At 42.7% G+C, this 23117-nt stretch overlaps 1 protein-coding gene across 1 annotated transcript; it reads left to right on the top strand.

Annotated features, from left to right (window-relative positions):
* Window positions 1–1965: 1965 nt before the first annotated feature.
* ZNF233 (zinc finger protein 233) lies at window positions 1966–22650 on the top strand. The gene is made up of 5 exons (XM_025849494.2): window positions 1966–2096; window positions 8218–8279; window positions 17268–17394; window positions 17918–18013; window positions 20861–22650. Exons 2-5 carry the CDS (start codon window positions 8265–8267, stop codon window positions 22648–22650), a joined length of 2028 nt encoding a protein of 675 aa, XP_025705279.1. The 5' UTR covers window positions 1966–2096; window positions 8218–8264.
* The last annotated feature ends 467 nt before the right edge of the window (window positions 22651–23117 follow it).

The raw sequence follows: 23117 nt of genomic DNA, 5'->3' as shown, positions 1-23117 counted from the left end.
GGAGAGGCAGAGGGAGAAAGAGAATCTCAAGCAAACTCCACGCTGAGCATGGAGCCCAATGTGAGGCTCGATCTCACAACCCTGAGATCATGACCTGAGCTGAAATCAAGAGTCGGACACTTAGCTGACTGGAGCCACCCAGGCACCCCTCTACCACCAATTATTAATTTGACATCATAGTGTTCTTTCTAGCCTTCCCCCATTATAAATTGCATCTTTGTTCTCCAAGAATAAAAAATTTGGCTCCCAGCATCATCCACTTTTTTACTGGAGAGTGTAAACATGCACCCAGCTACAACTTGGGGGTTCTATTCATGGAAAAAGAATGGGGTATTGGACAAGTGCCAGAGGTGATTTGAATGGCAGAGTCTTTCCACCATAACTTTTCCTGTTCTCAGGGCATTGACTCTCTCACAGGACCATGAAGAAAAGTACCCAAATAGAGGGGCGCCTGGGTGGCTCAGTTGGTTAAGCGACTGCCTTCGGCTCAGGTCGTGATCCTGGAGTCCTGGGATCGAGTCCCACATCAGGCTCCCTGCTGGACGGGGAGTCTGCTTCTCCCTCTGACCCTCTTCCCTCTCGTGCTCTCTCTCTCTCATTCTCTCTCAAATAAAAAAATAAAATCTTAAAAAAAAGTACCCAATAGAAAAATAAATCCAAAGATAGGCATATCCAAATGAGAACCCACCAGATAGTGATTCCTTGCCGATACTAGTACAGCTAATGTGAAGGAATGCTACCTTGTGAAGGGCAGGTTGGGGAGCAGTTCTGGCCATTGACCAGCCCTGCATTACACCGTCTGCTATTCACCTCCCATTTCCCCCTATACTTCTCAGAGTGAGTTTGACAATTCTCAGGACATCAAGGACTGCATCCCTCCATTACTTCTTGAGAGAAGTAAAGTATTTTAGGAGAAACTGCAGTTAGACCAAACAAGAATATTATTTACAAAGTGGTCTATTGTAATTAAAAAGCAGACTCTGGAACTAGTTCAGTTCAGCCATTTGCCAGTTGAGTAACTGCAAACAAGATGCTTAACCTCTCTGTTCCTCAGTTTCCTTGTGTGTTCGGTGTGGATGATAATATCTCTTCTGTTGTGAGGGTTGAAACTTTATGCCTGGCATATATATAGTAAGAGCTGTACAGTATTAGCTATTATCTTCAATAGATAAAATTATTACTATGTAGGGCGCCTGGGTGGCTCAGTTGGTTAAGCGACTGCCTTCTGCTCAGGTCATGATTCTGGAGTCCCGGGATCGAGTCCCACATCGGGCTCCCTGCTCAGCAGGGAGTCTGCTTCTCCCTCTGACCCTCTCCCCTCTCATTCTCTCTATCTCATTCTCTCTCTCAAATAAATAAATAATCTTTAGAAAAATTATTACTATGTATTTATGAAATTCTAAGCCAGGGAACGATAAACTATAGGTTGTTGGCCAAATCCAGCCTCTATCCTATTTTTGTATGGCCTGAAAGGAGGAATTTCACCTGTAAAGAATTTTAAGGAGGAAAAAAAGTATAAAAAAAAAAAATGAGGAAGCAAAGAATTTGGACTGCAAAGCCTAAAACATTTATGGTCTGGCCCTTTAAAAAAAAAAGACATTTATTTTAGAGAGAGAGCGCGCACACACAGTGGGGGGAGGAGGGGCAGAGGGAGAGGGAGAGACAGTCCTAAACGGACTCTACTGAGTGCAGAAGCTCATGCTGGGCTTGATCTCAAGGCCCTGAGATCGGGACCTGAGCCAAAACCAAGAGTCAGAAAACAAACGCTAATATCACCTGAGAACGCACCGAACGGCAACAGTTCTTACGTTTAACAGGGAAAGAAGTGGCAACCTAGAGTAAGCGGAACCTTGCTGAGGATTCTGGGAAATGTAGTCCGCCAGAGCCGGGCAGTCAGAGCTACTTCCGCTACCGCGCGGAGGCGCTATAAGCCCTTGTGCCGCTAGGGATTCTGGGAAGCGTGGTCCCGGAGCTGCGACCGGTCCAGGCGCTTGTGCTGCGGGAGGGCGAAGCCGCGGTCAGTGGTACCTTCTGGGACGTGAGTCAGGCTGAGCCCCTGCGTCTCTGCCCAGCTCGCTTGGGCGTGGGACCTGCAGGTGCCTTCCTCGCTCTCAGGGAATAGAAGCCTCGGAGAGCAGGGGAGGCGGGGGGGGGGGGGGCACCCCCTTGGTTTTAGGGCGGGTCGCGCGTCCCTGACTTGGGGGAGGGCGGGGGTCGCGACCTCGGTTCCCCTGGCCTTCCCCACTTCTACACGCTCTGCCGCCTTCTAGCGACACGTTCGTAGACTTGCTTAATTTCTCCGTTTCTCCTGCGTAAAGTGGAATTAAGGGTAGTTCCTCCATAGGAGACGTGTAGTGAGGTTTACGTTGAAGCGTAAAGATGCTTGGAAGCGATCCTGGCACGGGAACAGTGTCCGGTTGTTACCAATCTGCGTTTTCTTTCCGAGAAGCTCTCAGTCCCTGAAAACTTCTGTGAGCCCGGGATGGGTTCAGAGCTGCAGCTGCAGTGTCGCTGGCCCTTCTCTGAGTCCCCGTGGGAATCAGGGCTGTTTAGGATTCCTCCTGACTCCCCATGACCACACCCCTCTTTTTTAAAGGAAGGATTGGTCTCATCCCAGCTGGTGCCTGGGATTGTCCACCGCGATTTATTCTGGACCAAAGGGGGGAAAAATTGTGGTATCTCCCAGCCTCTTTTCCCTTCTCCGCCCCCGAGTTCTCAGAGGGTGCAGAGAGGAGGAGGGAGTGACCCCCTGCCTCCTGCTGGTAACAGTGTCCCACCGTTTGAGAATTGAACATGATGTGCCATTTCTTTCTTTTTTATATGATCTTATTTATTTAAGAGAGAGCATGAGCGGGGGGAGGGGCAAAGGGAGAAGACTCCCCACTGGGCAGGGAGCTCGTGGGGGGCTCGATTCCTGGACTCTGAGATCATGACCTGAGCGGAAGGCAGATGCTTAGAAGGCAGGTGCTTAACCGACTGATCCACCCAACGCTCCCTGCTGTGCCATTTCTGCTCTCAAGTGGGGAACAGACTTCTTCACTCCTAAGCAGATATTTTTCTACTGGGCACATGTTCAAATGTTTATGGAATAAATGGGAGTTAGATGAGACCTGTGTTGAAGAATGAGTAATAACAATTTGGTAACATGTTGAGTGCCAGATAGCTAGCTTTATATGTATTAATTAACTTAATCTTCCTAACACACAAAGATACTGTGATTATCTGTATTTTACAGATGACAGCGTTGATAGGTGAAGAACTTAAGTTATTTATTTTCCCAAAGTCCAACAACAGGGAAGAGACAGAACTGGGAATTTGAGCACAGGCAGTCTGGGTTCTTGACCCTATGCCATACACTTTTTCAGCCCTACAGTGGTAATTATGGGGCATCCCAATTGGGTGGGGGCTGGCAGCTCAGGGGTGAAAGAGTTCATCGAAGGCAGAACAGAGGAGATAGAAGTTTATCGAATACACTGCAAGAGAGGAGCAGGCAGGACAGCAAAGGAGAGACTGTTTGCCTCTCGGCAGTGGGGAGGGGCCACAGTTTTAGGGCTGAATGAGGAAGTATGGAGATGTATGGAATTTTCCCTTTTCTGGTAATCTTAGGAACTGTGCCTGGTTGTAAGTAGCCCACTGGTTAGTTAGGGACTATGGCCATTTTGAGTGGGTCACTTAATGAGTCTCTTTGCACTAGCTCGGTGGTCACTGTGGGCCCTTTTGCCTTGCTCAAGGTTCCATTGCTCAAGCCTGTTGCCAAAACACAGCCTCTACAGTAATCCCTACGTCTAAAGGAGGGAGGCCATTTGGTAATAATTTGGGACCTTAGAAGACCTGAAAGCTATGCTCATTTAATTACTTTCTTATTTTCTATGACACTCTGTTTTCTGTTTATGGTGGTAGTTTGTGCTTATCATAGAGAAGTAGAGAAATAGATGACGGCCAAAAATGATCCATAATCCCAGGATGTAGAAACAGCTGTAAACGTGTTAATGTATTTCTTTTTAGTTACTTCTGTGTATATGCATTTTTCTATGCTTCTCAGGAGTTGTATCATACTTGTAGTATTTTTATATTTGGTAACTTGTGATTGTGAACATTTTCACACACAGATACAGACAATGCTATAATGAATTCTCACATCCATCAACCTTCGTCAACCTTCAACTGTTAGTCTAAGTTTTGTCCATCTTTTGTCCATCCCTTTCTTTTTGCTTGAATATTTTATTTATTTTATTTTTTTAAGATTTTATTTATTTATTTGACAGAGAGACACAGCGAGAGAGGGAACACAAGCAGAGGGAGCGGGAGAGGGAGAAGCAGGCTTCCCGCTGAGCAGGGAGCCCGATGCGGGGCTCCATCCCAGGACCCTGGGACCATGACCTGAGCCGAAGGCAGACACTAACGACTGAGCCACCCAGGCTCCCTTGAATATTTTAATGCAAAAAAAAAAATCTGGACATTGAGGCAAGAGGATTTATACTAGATTATCATAAATATATGGAGGTCGAGGGAGAGAGGACATAAACAATTCCAAAGTTTTTATGTGGTGATTAGGAAAATGGTGGTTAGTGAGAAAGCTAGGAGCCCTGTAAGACTTAGAGTTAAAGAGGGGCACCTGGGTGGCTCAGTTGGTTAATCATCCAACTCTTGATTTTGGCTCAGGTCATGATCCCAGGGTCGTGAGATTGAGCCCTGCGTCAGGCTCTGAGCTCGGTGTGGAGTCGGCTTGGGATTCTCTCTCCCGCTCCGCCATCCCTCTGTGTGTTCTCTTTCTCTCTCTCTCAAATAAGTAAATAAAATCTTTAAAAAAAAAGAGTTGCAATTAAAGAAAAGAACATGACAAATTTAGTTTGTGCCTTTGGAATTTAATTGCTCGTTTCCTGAAGACAAATTAAGTGGAAAAACAGTAAAAATGATCCATATAGAAATTTTTGTCCTTTATCTCACTCTGTGGCTATATACAGAAGCCACAACTTTTTCAGAGTATTCAAAAATTGATAGACATTTACTGATAATACTTCCATGTCCTAAAACAAACTTTCTTAGAAACAGACCAGGACTAACGCATCATCTCTGGATTTATCACCACGTCATAATCATGAAGGTGGTGAAAAGAATAACTAGCAATTATTGGGAGCTTATTATGAGTCAGGCAGAGTTTCCAGTGTTTTTTATGTATTAACTCATTTATTTCTCAAAAGAACCTTGTTATTTTCCCCATGTTACAGATGAGATACAAGAAGATAAGTCGTCTCCAGAAAATCACTCAGCCAGTAACTACAGCACTGAACTAAAACCATCAGGTCTTGGGCACCTGGGTGGCTCAGTCGTTAAGCGTCTGCCTTCGGCTCAGGTCATGATCCCAGGGTCCTGGGATCGAGCCCCGCATCGGGCTCCCTTTCCCACTCCCCCTACTTGTGTTCCCTCTCTCACTGTGTCTCTGTCTGTCAAATAAATAAATAAAATCTTTAAAATAAAATAAAACCATCAGGTCTTACCATAGCACCTCCCCATTGCCCCTCCCCCCACCCCACCCCCTCCACGTTTTTCTTAACAGTATCAATCATAATACACATATCTATTGGTTAGTGAATTATCTGTCTTCTCAACTATGATGTCAGCTTCACGAGAGCAGAGACTTTGTTCACTGCTGTGTCTTTAATATATGGAATTGTGCCTGGCACGTAGCAGATGCTCAATAAGTATTCGTTGAATGTATGAATGAATGTGCTTGGTGAGTAGTAATGAGGCTTTCAGCTAATATAATACAGGATGTGTCTTTATGAACTGTTCATTCGGTCATTTATATATATGTATATATATGTGTGTGTGTGTGTGTGTACATATAAATATATATCTTTATATGATGGAGTGTTTTTTCAATCATTTTTTGATTCCTTGTGTTTTGAGTACTCAGTATATTCTCGGTGCTGGGGAGGAAAAGGTGTGTTAATTATCTCATAGGCAAAACAGATGCTTAACCACTAATTATCCCCTTGGTTGCTCCCCGGTGATGGAAGGCTTCTCGGAGTCCAGAAGTGGAGAGCCGAGCCAGGGACCCCAGACCTCACTTCCTTTTTCCCACTAAACACTGTGAAATGTCAGGTCTCCTTGCAAAACCCTGTTACTGAGCAGAGCAGTAGGGGGAGGCAGAAAGAGGGCCAGCACAACAGAATTGGTGTTATGAACTGAGATTCCGTCCAGGCTTTGAGAAGTGGATCCATTGCTTTCATCTCTACTCAAGTACTTCTTTTTTTTTTTTTTTAAGATTTTATTTATTTATTTGAGAGAGAGAGAGAGAGAACACAAGTGGAAGGGAGGGGTAGAGGGAGAGGAAGAAGTGGGCTTCCAGCTGAGGAAGGAGCCCTATGTGGGGCTCGATCCCAGGACCCTAAGATCATGACCTGAGCTGAAGGCAGAAGCTGAACCAACTGAGCCACCCAGGCGCCCCTCTACTCGAGTACTTCTGTCTGAAGTAGGAAGAGCCACGAACATGAGTGGATGCCGCATATTGGACGCTTATTTGTGTGTGTTGTGTTCATGGAAACCTCCTAACACCTCTAGACGCTAGATACTGTTACGACCCTATCTTATAGATGTAGAAAGAGGCACAAAGAGCTAGCAAGTCAGAAGAGTCGATGGTAGAATCCTGACTAACTGGCTCCAGTATCTCCCAGCAGATCACTTTCAGCAGACCTGTGCCCTGGGGCTCCCCTTTCTCTCATCCCAAGGGACAGCCTTCCTACGTCCTCTTCATGTTTGTGGTTAGAAACACAGAGACCATATAGAAACACGAGCTCTGGAGTCAAAGTTGGATTCAGGTCCATTGTCGTCTCTCACAAGCTCTGGGACCTTTAGTAACTTAATCTTGTGAATCCCCCCGCCTCCTCATCCATTAGAGGGGAGCAGTAATCATCATATCATCACTTACTGAGAGTTTATATAATGTGCCAGGCACTGAGCCAAGGCTTTTTTCTTTTTTTGCTGTTTTTTGAACTTTAGGTGTATTTCACATATCATACCATTTACCCTTTTAAAGTATATTCACAAGGTTGTGTGACCACGACCACTATCTAGTTCCAGAACATTTTCATCGCCCCCAGAAGAAACCCCACACCCCTTAGCTATCACCCCTCACTCCCTCCTCTCTTAGCCCCTTGCAACCACTAATTCACTTTCTGTCTCTGGATTTGCTTGGGCAGTTTTGCTCGACTTGCTCACGTAATCCCCAGAGCAACAGCAACACTATTCATTTAAATGAGAGACTGTCAAGTTTTTATTTCAAATGAAAACATCTAGAAGTCCTAATTTTAATTAGTTTTTCCTTACTACGGTGAGCATAGGAGAGGGGCAGGTACCACTGAGACTCTTCTAGCTGCGTGAGGAAAACTCAAGCATTCATACCTCCTACAAAACCAGACACTGATGTCAATTAAACATCATTTCAGGGCAACAGATTATTAAGTAATATAGCCAATCAGAATTATGGGCTTTTCAGAGATAAAGGTGAATTTCTTTCTTTTTTTTTTTTAAAGATTTTATTTATTTATTTGACAGACAGAGACACAGTGAGAGAGGGGACACAGGCAGGGGGAGTGGGAGAGGGAGAAGCAGGCTTCCCGCGGAGCAGGGAGCCCGATGCGGGGATGGATCCCAGGATCCTGGGATCATGACCTGAGCCCAAGGCAGACGCTAAACAACTGAGCCACCCACGCGCCCCTAAGGTGAATCTCTTAAGACTAAGAATTGTAAGGGGCGTCTGGCTGGCTCAGTCGGTGCAGTGTGCGACTCCTGATCTCAGGGTTGTGAGTTCAAGCCCCACATTGTGGGTAGAGTTTACTTAAATAATAGATGGATAAATAGATAGAAGGAAAGAATTGTACAGGCTCTGAAATCTGGAGGTCTTATAAAAGACTCCTTTACTGGAAATGATGGCAGAAGACATTTGCAAAGACAAATGGATGATTATAAATTTATATATTTATATACATATATATAATAATTTTGTTATATCACCTGCTTTTTTTTGCAGCTGCAGGGGAATCAGCTATAAGAGTTTCTTCCTCTACTCACATGTTGACCCTCACAACAATCCCATGAGGGAAGCACTATTACTCACTTTTGTAGGTGACAGTTTTGAGGCACAGATTTGTTTACAATGCACACAGAGCAGCCATCTGGGCAGGGCCTACGTCTCATGGCTTCTTTCTTTACCAGTTCTGCCTTCCCAGGACTCTGCCCTCTCCCAGAAGCACCAGGAGAAAATGACCAAGTTTCAGGTGAGTTGAGTTTTGATTTTTATCAAAATTACATGCCTTTTCCTCAAAGATTAGACACATCTTTTTTCTCTTCTATGGGAAGGATAAAGGAGGAAAACAGGTATTTGTTACATGCCAGTTACTTCTTTTTTTATTGGTTCTCTTTTTTTGTTTCTATCCTTAGCTTTTGTTTTGGTTTTGGCTTTGGTTTTATTTTAGCATCATCTTCATTTCACAAGTAATAGCTCAGAAATTTATAGATTTCAGAAAATTAAAAAACCAATCCACATTACTACACTGCATATGTCTGCTGCTTTCCCCTTGCTATATTTATAAAGTTATAATTACCGTATATGTACAGTTTCTAATTTTATATTTTCGCTTACTGTTACTATTTGAGTTTTTTTTATGATTCAGCATTCTTTGATGTGCTCATCTTAAAAGGGTTTCTAGGGGCGTCTGGGGGGCTCAGTTGGTTAAGCGTCTGCCTTCGGCTCAGGTCATGATCCCAGGGTCTTGGGACTGAGCCCCACGCCCGCTTCTCCCTCTCCTTCTGCCCCTCCTCCACCCCACCTCTGCTTGTGCACATGCTTTCTCTGTTTCAAATAAATAAAAATAAAATCATTTTTTGAGTTACAGTTTACATATGATTTACATATAATAAAGCATTTGATCAATTTTGATGAACATGCACACCCACATGACCACCGCCACGGTCTAGATGTAAACCATTTCTGTCACCACTAAAAGTTCTGGTTCCCTCATGTCCCTCCCCAGTTAATCCCAGTCCCATACACCTGGCTGTAGGCAATGACCAATTTACTTTATGTCACTACAGATTAGATTAATTTTAAATTACTTGAGCTTTGTATGTTGGTCCTCAACCCTCCCGGGAGCTTCCCAGCTGTAATCTGAAATGGGCCCTATACTCGGGAGGCAGGGAGAGATGGAAGAAAGGGGCAGGCCAGTCCAGGTTGGTAGGTGGCAGTTTTACTAAGCAAAGGGAATTTACCTGTGAGGCTTGTCTTGGGTGGCACCAAGACAAATGGATCCCCTCAGCTGCCCTCCACATCTTAGAAGTTTATCAAGAGGCCCTGTCCTCAGTATACTGTGCAGGTGTTTTCAACACCCCATCATTATCTCAAATCTGTATCTTTGGAGCAGTCTGTGGGAGCAGGAAAGACAAGCAGAACCCACATCCCAAGGACAGGAGGGGGTGAGGAGCCTCCGATTGCCAGGGTCCAGCTCACAGGTCATTTGGCAGTCATGTCTTTTTTTTTTTTTTTAAAGATTGTATTTATTTATTTGACAGAGACAGACACAGTGAGAGAGGGAACACAAGCAGGGGGAATGGGAGAGGGAGAAGCAGGCTTCCCACCGAGCAGGGAGCCTGATGTGGGACTCGATCCGAGGACTCTGGGATCATGACCTGAGCCGATGGCAGACGCCCAACAACTGAGCCACCAGGTGGCCGGGCTGTCATATCTCTTTGATGATGTCCCCCCACATCATGTAAATGAAGTTATACAGTGTGTATTCATTTTGTGTCTGGCTCCATTTGTTCATCCTAATGTTTTTGGACCCAAATCAATAGTCCTTTTTATTGCTGCGTAGTATTTCATAGTGTGGGCTTTCCACGAGTTGGTTATCCATTCACTCATTGATGGACATTTGGGTTGCTCCTTGTTTTTGGCTCTTGAAAGTAAACTTCTGTAAGCATTTGTGTACTAGATTTTTGGATGAACACAGGCTTTCTCTCTCTCTCTCTCTCTCTCTCTCTCTGATAAGTAACTAGGAGGAGAATATAATCTTTGGGTCATACACTTAACTTTTTAAGAAATTGTCAAATCATTTTCCATTGTGATTGCATATTTTATATGCTTTCCCCAAGGTGTTAGAGTTCCAGTTGGCGCCACACTTTTTCTAACATTTGATATTTTCAGTCTTAATTTAGTTTTAGTTAAATTTTAGTTATCCTAATGACAGTTATGTTGTGATATATCACTGTGGCTTTCATTTGCATTTTCCTTTTTCCTGATGCCTGAGATGTTGAATGTCTTTTTTCTGCTTTCTGGTCATCTGCAGACTTCTTTTTGAAACGTTTGTTCAATGCTTTTGCTTATTTTTAAATTAAGTTGTTTATTTGTATTGAATTTTAGTAGTTCTTTTAATATTCTGAATACAGGACGCCTGGGTGGCTCAGTCGGTTGAGCGTCTGCCTTCGTCTCCCGTCATGATCCCAGGGTCCTGGGATCAAGCCCCGCATTGGGCTCCCTGCTCAGCGGGAAGCCTGCTTCTCCCTCTCCCACTCCCTCTGCTTGTGTTCACTCTCTCTCAATCTCTCTCTGACAAATAAATAAATAACATCTTAAAAAAGAAAAGAAAAGAAAACTAAAATTCTAAAATAATAATAATAATAATATTCTGAATACAAGTCCTTTTGACCCAAGAGCATTTAGATCTTCTTTCATTTATATCTTCTTTCATTTATCTGGGTCTTATTTCTTTCCCTCAGTCATGTTTTATAGGTTTCAACATGTGGGTTTCTTACATGTATCTTGTTAAATTTGTCCCTAAATGATTTATGTTTTGGGGGTGCTATTCTGAATGCTGTTGTTTCTGAAATTCAATTTCTATTTGTTGCTAGAATATAGAAATATAACTGACTTTTGTATCTTGACTTTTCTAAATTTGCATATTAAATCTAGAAACGTTTTTCTAAACTGTCAAGATTTTCTACACAGACATCAGTAAATAAAGAGTTGTATTTTTACCATTCCTGTCCCCATTGTGTAGACTTCTTTTTCTTTTCTTATTGCACTGGCTAAAACTGTTAGAACAATTTCGGTATATATAGCCTTTCCTTGTTCTTAATCTTAGGGAGAAAGCATTCAGTCTTCCACCACCTGGTGGGCTTTTTGTACATGTCCATCATTGGGGTTGAGGAAGTTCCCTTCTAGTCCTACTTTACTCAGAGTTTTTATTATGAATGAGCATCAACTTTGTAAATGCATTTTCTTTTAATAGATAGTCATATGTTCCTTTGGTTCAATTAGATTCTTTGGAACCTTGTTTTTTAAGCTTGGTTAGGGTGGGTCTAGAGTAACCTTTATTCCAGAGCAGTGGCTCTCAGGAGCAGTTTTGCCCCAACATGGGACATTTGGCAGTGTGTGGACATTTTGGATTGTCAGGACTAGAGGGTGGGTACCATTGACAACTACTGGGCAGAGGCAAGGGATGCTCTTAAACATCCTACAGTGCACAGGATAGCGTCCAGCAATGAAGAATTGTCTGGTGCAAAATGTCAACTGTTGAGAAACTCTGTTCTAGAGATAGTTTAGCCCTTCTACTGAAGGGGTGGCCCTTTTGTTGCTGCCAAATGTCCCTAATGACCAGTGAGGGCTTTCCATTTTGGTTGTTTGGAATTCAGACACCTCTAAGTCCTACTAAGCTCTGGGAACCATTCAGCCCATTGGTCCTCAGATACTTTTTGCCTGGCCTGTGGAGTTTCCTCCTATATGTGCACAGTTTGGTTTTTAGCACTAGACTCAAAGGGATTCCTGGGCAGATTTCCAGTGCTTTTCTTATGCATAATTCCCATTCTGGAACTCTGCTCCACATTTTCCACCTATCCAGGCTCCCCATTCTGATTTTTCTGTCTCTTCAGTCCAGCAAGGCTCTGTTTGGGTTCTCCCTTCCTGCACTTGCAGTTCAAAAGTTATCAATAGGCAAATATCTAGGGTGATCATAGGGCTCACCTCATTTGTTTCCTTCATTTCAGCGATCAAAGCATTCTGCTTTCAGTGTCTGAAAGCAGTTTGTTTCATATTTTTTCTATTTTACTACTTATAATAGAAGGGCATGTTTAGTACCAGTTATTCTGTTAAAGCCAGAAACAGAGGTTTCTGTCACCTGCATTTTTGATGACTGCATCATATTTCAATGAATTGCTGTTCCTTAAAAAAAAAAAAAAATTCCCGGTGTGCCTGGGTGGCTCAGTTGGTTGGGCGTTTGATCCCAGGGTCCTGGGATCGAGCCCCGCATCAGGCTCCCTACTCAGCGGGAGTCTGCTTCTCCCTCTCCCTCTGTGCACTCTCATGCTCTCTCTCTGGTAAATAAATAAAATCTTTAAAAAAATTTAAAAATTCCCTAATCCTAGACATTTAGGTAGTTTAAGATTTTTTTTAAAAGATTTATTTATTTGAGCGAGAGAGAGCCTGGGACAGGGAGGAACAGAGGGAGAGGGAGAGAATCTCAAGCAGAACCCCTGCTGAGCATGGAGCCCGACAAAGGGCTCAATCTCACAATCCTGAGGTCATGACCTAAGCTAAAATCAAGAGTCAGATGCTTAACCAACTGAGCCACCCAGACTTTTAAAAAAATGTTTTAGAGAACACTGCTGTAGCAGTTTTCCTGCATAAAAGCTCTGTTCTCAAAAAGCAATTCTGGAGATTGCCACTTCTGGAAAGATGGAGGAGACGTTATTCTTCCCACTAAGTAAAGGGCCAGAAGTCTTAGCCCAGAAGTAGTGAACTTCTCACCCCACCAGGTGTCAACAGAGTCCAAGTGGAGAATCTGGGCTTACATCCCCCAGCTGGCAGTAACAAAACTCTGCTTCCCTTCCCCTTCGAGAGATGTGTCAGAGAAGGCCTAGTAAAACAGAAGATTTAAATGAAATCCTGAGTCTGATTAAGAATACTCAAAATGTTCAAGTTTCAGTGGAAAATTATTTGGTATACAAGAACCAGTGAAATCTCAACTGGTATGAAAGACAATCAACAGACACAGTAAGATGATGCTCACTGATGTTAGTTCTCAGTTGTAAGTGATATAAAATGTTAGTTATCTGACTAAGACTTTTTTTATTGTGGTAAAATATACATAACATATATTAAGTGTACCACTCAATGACATTTAGTACATTCACAGTGTTGTGCAACCATTACCACCACACATCTCCATAAGTTTTTCATCTTCAAACTGAAACTCTGTACCCATTGAACAGTAACTCCTATTACCACCCCTCACCCCAGTCTCTGGAAACCACCATTTTACTTTCTGTCTCTAGGTATTTGACTATTCCAGATACCTCATATAGGTAGAATCATATACACAATGCTTTTTATGACTGGTTTATTATTCACTGAGCAAAATGTCTTCTAGATTCATCCACTTGACAAAGATTTTAAAGCAGCTATCATAGAAATATTTTAATAAGCAATTATAGACATGCTGGGGAAAAAAAAACCCCAAAATCTTAGCAAAGAAATAGAAAATATAAAGTAGAACCAAATGGAGATTTGAGAACTGAAAAATATAGTAAATAAATTTAAAAATTCAGTGGATGGGCTTAATAGCAGAATGAAGGGACAGAGGAAAGAACTCGAAAATAGAATAGAAATTATTTAATATGAATAAAAGAGAGAAAATAGACTGAAAAAAAAAGAACAGTCTCAGGGGCCCAGGGGACTATAACAAAATATATAACATTCATGTCATTGGGGTCCCAGGAGGAGAGGAGGAAGAGGGTGGGACCAAAGGAGTATTTGAAGAAATATGGCTGAAAATTTCCCAAATTTGACAAAAGACATAAAACTACAGATTCAAGAAACTGAGTGAACCCCAAACAGGGTAAACTGCAAGAAATACACCAACACATCTACTGTCTTTTTTAACTTTTAAAAAACTCAATTTGGGGGGAAAATGAGTATTGTTTTGGTTTTGCTTTTCATAAAAATAATTTAACTTCTTGTTTAAACTAAATGTTTCTTTAAGCTTTGATAATGAGGAAGATAAACACACAAACTATTCTGGGGTCTTCCGCCCTTTTCAGTACTCTGTTGTCATTAATAATAGTAGTAGCAATAATAATAGCTAAAGAGAAAAGAAGTACACCAAGAAGTTAAACTTCTGAAAACTAACAAAAAAGAAAAAAAATTGTGAAGGCAGTCAGAGAGACATGATACATGATACCTTAGCTATAAGGGAAAAAACAGTCAAAGACAGTGGATTTTTCATCAGAAACCATGGTGGCCAGAAGAAAATGGCACACTATTTTTAAAGTGCTGAATGAAAAGAACTGTCAATGCAGAAGTCTGTATCCAGTAAGGATATCCCTTGAGAATGAAGGGAAAATCAAGACATTCTCAAATAAAGGAAACTAATGTATTTGTTGCCAGTTATACTGGAAATATAAAAATTAAAAACAAATATGACCCAGGGCACCTGGGTGGCTCAGTTGGTTAAGCATCTGACTCTTGATTTTGGCTCAGGTCATGATCTCAGGTTGTGAGATCGAGCCCTGCATCAGGCTCTGCACTCTGCATGGAGTCTGCTTGAGATTCTCTCTCTCCCTCTCCCTCTGCCCCTCCCCCATCTCTCTCTAAAATAATAAATAAATAAATCTTTTAAAAAATATGGCTTGGGGCACCTGGGTGGCTGTCAGTTGAGCATCTGCCTTCAGCTCAGGTCATGATCCCAGGGTCCTGGGATCGAGTGCTGCCTCGGACTCCTTGCTTGGCGGGGAGCCTGCTTCTCCCTCTCCCTGCCTCTCCCCCCTGCTTGTGCTCTTTCTGTCTGACAAATAAATAAAAATAAAATCTTTTTAAAAAATAAAATTAAATAAAAAATAATAAATATGACCCAACTATATGCAGTCTATAAGGAACTCACCTCAGGGGGCTCCCTTCTTGCTAGATGGGATGCTATCTTATTCATGAATCACTTTCTAAAACTAGATGTTCAAATTAAAAAAAACCCCAAAACCTCACTTTAAATATAATGGTATCAGCAGGTTGAAAAGGAAAAGGATGGAAAAAGATATACCATGCAACATTGATCAAAAGAAAGCAGGGATGACTAAATCAATATTAAATCAATGTGCACGTGCACTCCTACAGTTACCATATCACTTACAATTATATTAATAAAACTTAGTTTCCATTGAGGACCTACTCTGTGGCAAGTGTATATGTTCTAAGTACTGTACAGTGGAACTTCTTTGAGGATGGAGATAGTCTATATTGTACTGTCCAATATAGTAGTCACTAGCCACACGTGGCTCTTGAGCACCTGAAATGTGGCCAGTGCAACCGAGGGAGTGAATTTTTAATTTTATGTAATTTAAAATTTGCACTTACATAGTCACATGTGAGTCACATGGCTACTGAATTGGACAGTACAGTTATAAAAATATGTATATTCATTTACATAACTAGGAATCTTGCAAGATGAATACCATTACACAGATGAGGAAAATGATTAAGAATTTGTCTGTTGAAGATCTTAACAGCTTGTGAGGGCCAGAGCTTGGGGATTTAAACAGGTATTACAGGGCGCCTGGGTGGCTCAGTTGGTTGAGCGACTGCCTTCGGCTCAGGTCATGATCCTGGAGTCCCGGGATCGAGTCCCGCATCGGGCTCCCTGCTCGGCAGGGAGTCTGCTTCTCCCTCTGATCCTCTTCCCTCTCGTGCTCTCTATCTCTCATTCTCTCTCAAATAAATAAATAAAATCTTTATAAATAAATAAAAACAAAAAAATAAATAAAATCAGATGCTTAACCAACTGAGCCACCCAGGTGCCTGGGTCATATTTGTTTTTAAATTTTATATTTCCAGTATAACTGGCAACAAATACATTAGTTTCCTTCATTTGAGAATGTCTTGATTTTCCCTTCATTCTCAAGGGATATCCTTACTGGATACAGACTTCTGTGTTGACAGTTCTTTTCATTCAGCACTTTAAAAATCTTTTTTTTAAAGATTTTATTTATTTATTGAGAGAGAGAGAAGGAGAGACAGAGAGACGAGAGGGAAGAGGGTCAGAGGGAGAAGCAGACTCCCTGCCGAGCAGGGAGCCCGATGCGGGACTCGATCCCGGGACTCCAGGATCATGACCTGAGCCGAAGGCAGTCGCTCAACCAACTGAGCCACCCAGGCGCCCAATAAATAAAATCTTTAAAAAAATAAAATAAACAGGTATTACAGCATGAAAAACTGAACACTTTGACACTTTGAATGCTGTCATGTAGAGGTGGCATGTGCCTTCAGAGTGCAGAGGGTCCTTTGCATAGCTCCCCAGGAAGAGTGACCTGTTGGTTTGTCAGATTGTAGCAAAGTGACAGTTCCTTGACTTAGTGATTGTGTGAATCAGAAAGGAAAGACAAAAATTATTTGACTCTTTTGGGACTAAATTGACCTAACATCTCTGGGATGATTTGGTAATATCAATCAAATTATAAAATGTATGTACCCCACGATTCCAGAGTTACTGTTCTAGGGCACTTACTGTAGGAATACTCACAAATGACACCATGTTAAATGTACAGGAATTATTTGTAATCAGTTGTTTTCTTTTTAATTATGTTCAGTTAGCCAACAAATAGTACATCATTAATTTTTGATGTAATGTTCGACGATTCATTAGTTGCATATAACATCCAGTGCTCATCACAAGACGTGCCCTCCTTGATGCCCATCACCGGGTTACCCCATCCCCCACCCCCCTCCCTTCTGCAACCCTCAGTTTTCAAATTTCTTTTTTTTTTTAAAGATTTTATTTATCTATTAGAGAGAGAGAGAGAGAGAGAGAGAGAGCGCACATGAGGGGGGGAGGGGCAGAGGGAGAAGCAGACTCCCTGCTGAGCAGGAAGCCCGATGCGGGACTCGATCCCGGGACTCCAGGATCATGACCTGAGCCGAAGGCAGTCGCTTAACCAACTGAGCCACCCAGGCACCCCCAGTTTTCAAATTTCAATTAAATTTTAAGATTTAACTTTAATTGGAAATTTTTAATTTTAAATTAGTTTTTAATTTTTTTATTGTATTGTTGATGTGACTGTGGCTAAATCTGTGGAAATGAGACATGGGATGGAGAAGAGGAGGAAACTGCTTAGGTAGATCCAAGGCCCTCAGAATCCGGAACAGCTTGTCACCCATCCTGTCCACTTTCTCAGTGCTGCCTTGTCCCTACTGGTTATGAGGTTGAGGTTGCCTGTGCTCGGTGTTGTAGGAGGCTGTGACGTTCAAGGACGTGGCGGTGGTCTTCACCATGGAGGAGCTGGGGCTGCTGGATTCCACCCAGAGGAAGCTGTACCGGGACGTGATGCTGGAGAATTTCAGGAACCTGCTGTCTGTGGGTGAGCACAGGGGCCCTCTCTGACTCAATATCAGCCCCCTGGAATGTCTTGGTTTCAAATGTGTAAGACTTGGGGACTCGTACAGTGCTTCCCCAAACTTGCGGGAGGGGTCTCAGTTTCCTCATTTCTGTAGGACACCTTGTCTGTACCTTGTCTGTTTTTTGTCCGATTACAGTTGGACATCTTGTGAAGTTTAAGATCGGTTGGTGAGTTACGTCATTATTGTGTTGAATGAGACAGGTCAGAAATAGCGTAGCTCCTTGTCAGGAACTGCATACTGTGCAACAGAGATTGTGAGCAAAAGCAGGAAAGGGAATGTGACAGAAGTAGGTGATGGTTGGGATGAGGTCAACACATCTGTGTGCTTGTGTACTGGGTCACAGCGTAGAAGGTATTTATTACAGCAGGCCATGGTCAGAATTTGGGAAAATACTACTTAAAGAGCGTAAAGATTGTAATTCTGGAATTAAAGTTTTTGCCTTCAATTTATTCACGTTGCGCACATGCCATTTCTTTTTCATAGGATATGAACCCTTCAGATTAGATACGACATTACTGTTGGGGAGAGAAGAGAAGCTTTGGATGATGGAGACGCAAGCCCCAGGGGATGGGCGTTCAGGTGAGAGGCGTACAGCTCTGAGTGCTCACCAGCTCCCCAATGGCCAGCCCACCCGAGCCCCTACCATTCATTACCCTGCCTCATCGCAGCAGCTTTCCCATCCTCCTGTGGGGCAGTCTGTTCTGCACACACATGAGGTCAGCCCATGTCACTCCATTTGTTCAGCCTTCCGTGACCCCTGTCTTGGAATGACCCGCAGTCCTCATGGCGGCCATTTGAACAGTAGTGAGAAGGACTCCTCTGGGCTTGTCCTAACCTATGGTCTCTGCTTTGCCCTTGGTGAGCGCTGCCTCCTCCCTTTGCGGAGTTACAGCCTTCCTGCTCTGGCCTGGCCTCTGTCCTCCCTTCTTTCCCTTCATTGTCCCCTTTTCTTTGCTCCCTCCTTCCTTCATTTATCTTTAATTTGCGTATCCCTCAGGTAAACCCAGCCTGAAATAACAGTAATCATAGTCATTCCTACTGGAGATAAGCACCAAAAGCCAAAACCAAATCAAACAAACAAAAAACCAGGAAAACCTATCTGCTAATCTGATGTGAGTAGTGAGGGGAAGGTCTTCCTGGTCCTTCGATTATTTCTTTTCGTGTATCCTCCTGCCGCATGAAGGTTTAACGCAGTCAGTCAGGCATGTTGGATGCTGGTTCCATCTGACTCGCTCCCTTGCTTTTATGTATACAGAAAACTGCACAAGTTATAAGCGTACAACCCCATGAATTTTCAGGGTGTAAAATGACTTATTTGTCTTACAGTTCTTTTTACTGAGGTACAATTTAAATTTACGTATCTTAAGAATGCAATTTGATGAGTTTTGACAAATGGATACTACTCTGTAACCCATATTCCTCAGAATGCTGAGCAAATCTTACAACATGTTTTATCCCCATGTCCCTTATTAAAAGTTCTTTTGGCAAACATCAGAATACCCCAGAATTTTGCATTTTGTCTATCCATCTAGGTGCCCTACTCCATCTATGAAGAATATTCTTGAGGTCTGTTTTCACTGCACAGAAGCACAAACTAAAGGGTTTCTTCTCCCTTAATGATCTTTACAAACAGAAGCTCACAGAGAATGGTGCTAAGTGAATCCCACTCTCTTCTCTCCTCCTGGAGACAGTTCACATGAGCAGAATAAGCTGGCATGATTAAAGGATTATTTCAGAACATTGTTAATGTCTACCCTAATTAGAAGTTTATGGCACTTGTATTAACTATCTATTGCTATGTAACAAATTACTCTTAAACTTATTGGCTTAAAACCACAAAACATTTATTTACAGTTAATGTGAGCCCAGGAATCTTGGGGCAAGTTTCTGGGCGGTTCAGGCTCAGGATCTCATGAAGTTGCTGTCAAGGAGCACCCCCAGAGCTGCAGTCCTCTGAGGGCTTGATGGGGCTGAAGGGTCTGCTTCCAGGATGGGCTCATTCACATTGTTGGCAAAATACCTCAGTTCCTTACTGGCTATTTGGGGGTCTCAGTTCCTTGCCAAGTGGGCCTCTCCCTGGGGCTGCCCGAGTGTCCTTAGAACATGGCACCTGGTTTCCCCAAGAGCTGTGGAGAGTGGAAGGCAGAAGCCACCATGTCTTCTATGATCTAACTTTGGAAATGACAGCATCACTTCTGCCATATTCTGTTGGTTTCATAGACTGATCCCGGTACATTGTGGGAGGGGACCTCTATAGGGGCATGGATACCAGGAGGGGGACCGCAGGAGACCATCTTGTGTGCTGACTACCACAGCACCTTTTGTACAGAGATGAATCCACAGAACCTAAAAGATGACATTAACCGTCCAGGTTTATCAGAAAATCCAATCAAATTAAGTGGCCACAATGCTCATAGGGTGTTTACTCCCATGGGATGTGTCCACCACTGGATTACATTTTCAAGGTTTTTTTTCTAGTTATAATGTTCATCAGTTGACTATTATATATTAGGACTTCATTGAACTAAAGGGGAATCCTCTCAAATTTAGTTTGTTTAATGTGCGTTTACTGGCTAAATTAAGAATATAAAGGTACCATCTCATGGATTCATTATCAAGACAGAGGAAATATTTCCTTTTGCAAATACATTCTTTTCACTTTTCAAGGATGTCCTTTCTTTCTTTTCCTGTGGAAACTTTTTTTTTTTAAGATTTTATTTATTTATTTGACGGAGAGAGAGAGCGAGAGCAGGAACACACGCAGGGGGAGTGGGAGAGGGAGAAGCAGGCTTCCCACTGAGCAGGGAGCCCGATGCAGGGCTCGATCCCTGGACCCTGGGATCATGACCTGAGCTGAAGGCAGACGCTTAGCGACTGAGCCACCCAGGCGCCCTCCTGTGGAAACTCTTGGCATCACATGATAATCCACCTGTAAACACTAAAAGACAGATTGAGCATTTTCTAGCCATTTTTGGCTTGTCTTATACAAATATGCAGGTAGTGTAATGTAACCATGATTTTAAGGCTTACAAATACATAGGATTTTGTAGCTTTTATACCCCTGCTGCATAAAAGGCCAGAATTATTTAAGTGATTATTTTTATGAACAAGGAAGTAAAGTTTCTCCTCTGTATAATCTTTCTGGGACATCTTTTTGTTGCCCTGTAGCCTTGTATTTCTATTTTGACCTCAGTAAACATTAGTCTTGGTATAGTTGGAAACGAGTCTCTTTGGCCCTTAGTGGGCAGGAGTCTGCTCATTACCTCTTCATTTCCATAGGCATGAAAAAACCAGTGGTAAGGTCAAGGTGAAGTCTTCACTGGTTGAAATAGGTCTCGTAGTGGGATTGACCTGTGGAATATTTCTGTCTCCGAGCAAACGTTCACGTGTCCACGTGTTCACCTCTGAATCCTCTTACCCTTCCAGGCCTCAGGAATCAAAACGAGATAGAGACTTTTCAAAAAGTAGGATTAAGATACCTTTTACATGAAGATGTTCTATGCTGGCAGGTATGGGAACAATTTACAAGTAAATTAACCAGAAATCAAGACTCACTGATAAATATGCAAAGCAAGAAGTCCAGCTTGTCAAAACGAGGTGACTCCTCCTGTCAGATATGGGCAGGAGAATCTCCTCAGGTTTCTGAAGATGTAATAAAGCTTCAAGGGGAGAGTTCCAATAATATCAGAAGTGAAGAGTTTCCAATTAAGACCACTGGAGATTTCTGGAAGAAAATCTATCTGAGAGAGTCACACAATTATCACAGTAGGTGTCAGCAAGTTGACGTAAAAAATAGACCATGTAAGTGTGACCATTGTGTTATGACAAGGATCTCACATCATCGTGAGGATCAGGAAGTACACAAAAGCAAGAAGGCTTATAGCCACAATAATTGTGGAAAAGACTTCATGAGGAAATCGTGCCAACATAGTGTAACCCACTCAAGAGAGAAGCACCTCATATATAATGAGTGTGGGGAGGACATCGGTGAGAGCTCAGTGTTTTGCATTTGCCGGAGTATTCATGCAGGGGAGAAATGTGGTAGGAATGATAAGTGTAATGGGGACTTCAGTCAGAGCTCAGACCTGCAAAATCATCAGGGAGTCAACAAAGGAGAAAAGCCCTACAAATGTCAGGTATGTGCTAAGAGCTTCAATCAGAACTCCTGTCTTCCCACCCATGAGCCCCTCCACCCAGGAGGGGATCTGTATAGGTGTGGCATGTATGGGAAGAGCTCCAGTCATAGCCTAGATCTCAACATTCGCTGTATAGACGACACTGGAGAGAAATCCTCTAAATGTGAGATGTGTGATAAAGGCTTCAATCAGACATCACAACTTCAAGCCCATCAGAGGGCCCACCCTAGAGATAAAACCTACAAATGGGAGGCATGTGACAGGCTAGTTAATCAGAATCCTGGTCCTCATCAGAGCGTTCACACTGGAGAGAAACCATATAAATGTGAGGTATGTGGGAAGGACTTCAGTAAGGCCTCAAATCTTCAAGCCCATCAGCGAATCCACACTGGAGAGAAGCCATATAAATGTGATGTGTGTGATAAGAACTTCAGCCGGAATTCCCATCTTCAGGCCCATCAGCGAGTCCACACAGGAGAAAAACCATACAAGTGTGACACATGTGGTAAGTACTTCACTCAGGTTTCACATCTTCAGGTCCATCAGAGAGTCCACACAGGAGAGAAGCCATACAAATGTGAGACATGTGGTAAGGGCTTTTGTCAGAGTTCACATCTTCAAGACCACCAGAGAGTCCACACTGGAGAGAAACCCTACAAGTGTGATATGTGTGGGAAGGGTTTCAGTTGGAACTCCCATCTTCAAGCCCATCAGAGAGTCCATACTGGGGAGAAACCCTACAAATGTGAAGAATGTGGGAAAGGCTTCATCTGGAACTCATATCTTCATGTTCATCAGAGGATCCACACAGGAGAGAAACCCTATAAATGTGGCATGTGTGGTAAGAGCTTCAATCAGACCTCACATCTTCAAGCCCATTGGAGAGTCCATACGGGAGATAAACCCTACAAATGTTTTGACTGTGGTAAGGGCTTTAGTAAAAGTTCACGTCTGCAAGTTCATCAGAGAGTCCATAGTGGTGATAAATCCAATACACATGATGGGTGTGATAAAAGTGTTCTTCAGAATGTAGACTGCTCATTTTCATCAGAAAATCCACACAGCAGAGAATATTTATAAAATATTGTGTTTTAATAATTCAGGAGTGAGCTGAATTTTTTTATAGTCCTCTGAATTCTGGGGGAGGAAGCTTATTTGTTGTATGAATGTAGCCAGTTTTCCAGCAGAGCTCAAAATTTCACAGTCCCCAAGACACACAAACTCTGAGAATGGTGCAGTAAGTTTCAGTCAGAACCTTCACATTCAACCTAATCAACACAGGAGAGAGGACTTAAAAAAGGATAAGTAAGGTCGGGACATTAGCAAAAGTTTACTGATGGACATTACAAATCCATGTCCACTAGAAGAGAAGCTCCATGGGGGCAGGAAGCTTGTTCACTGCTGAATGGCCATGGCCTCAAACCAGTGCTTGACAAACAGTATAAATGTCTAACTTGGTGGAGAAGAAAACCTACCATAAATACGAAAAACACTTAAAACTGACCCAGTTAGTCATAATCAGTTGTACCAAGAAAAGGATTCTTTAT

Source organism: Callorhinus ursinus, unplaced genomic scaffold (assembly GCF_003265705.2).
Source record: "Callorhinus ursinus isolate GAN/ISIS: 27379988/994484 unplaced genomic scaffold, GSC_fseal_2.0 scaffold71, whole genome shotgun sequence".
Lineage (NCBI taxonomy): Eukaryota > Metazoa > Chordata > Mammalia > Carnivora > Otariidae > Callorhinus > Callorhinus ursinus.
This window is presented reverse-complemented; position numbering and strand designations above follow the sequence as displayed.

What these genes read in the sequence shown, in the direction of transcription:
- ZNF233 (XM_025849494.2), top strand. An exon ending in CAGGAACCTGCTGTCTGTGG is followed by an intron (nt 17,395 to 17,917) that starts GTGAGCACAGGG and finishes TCTTTTTCATAG; the next exon opens with GATATGAACCCTTCAGATTA. An exon ending in CCCAGGGGATGGGCGTTCAG is followed by an intron (nt 18,014 to 20,860) that starts GTGAGAGGCGTA and finishes TTACCCTTCCAG; the next exon opens with GCCTCAGGAATCAAAACGAG.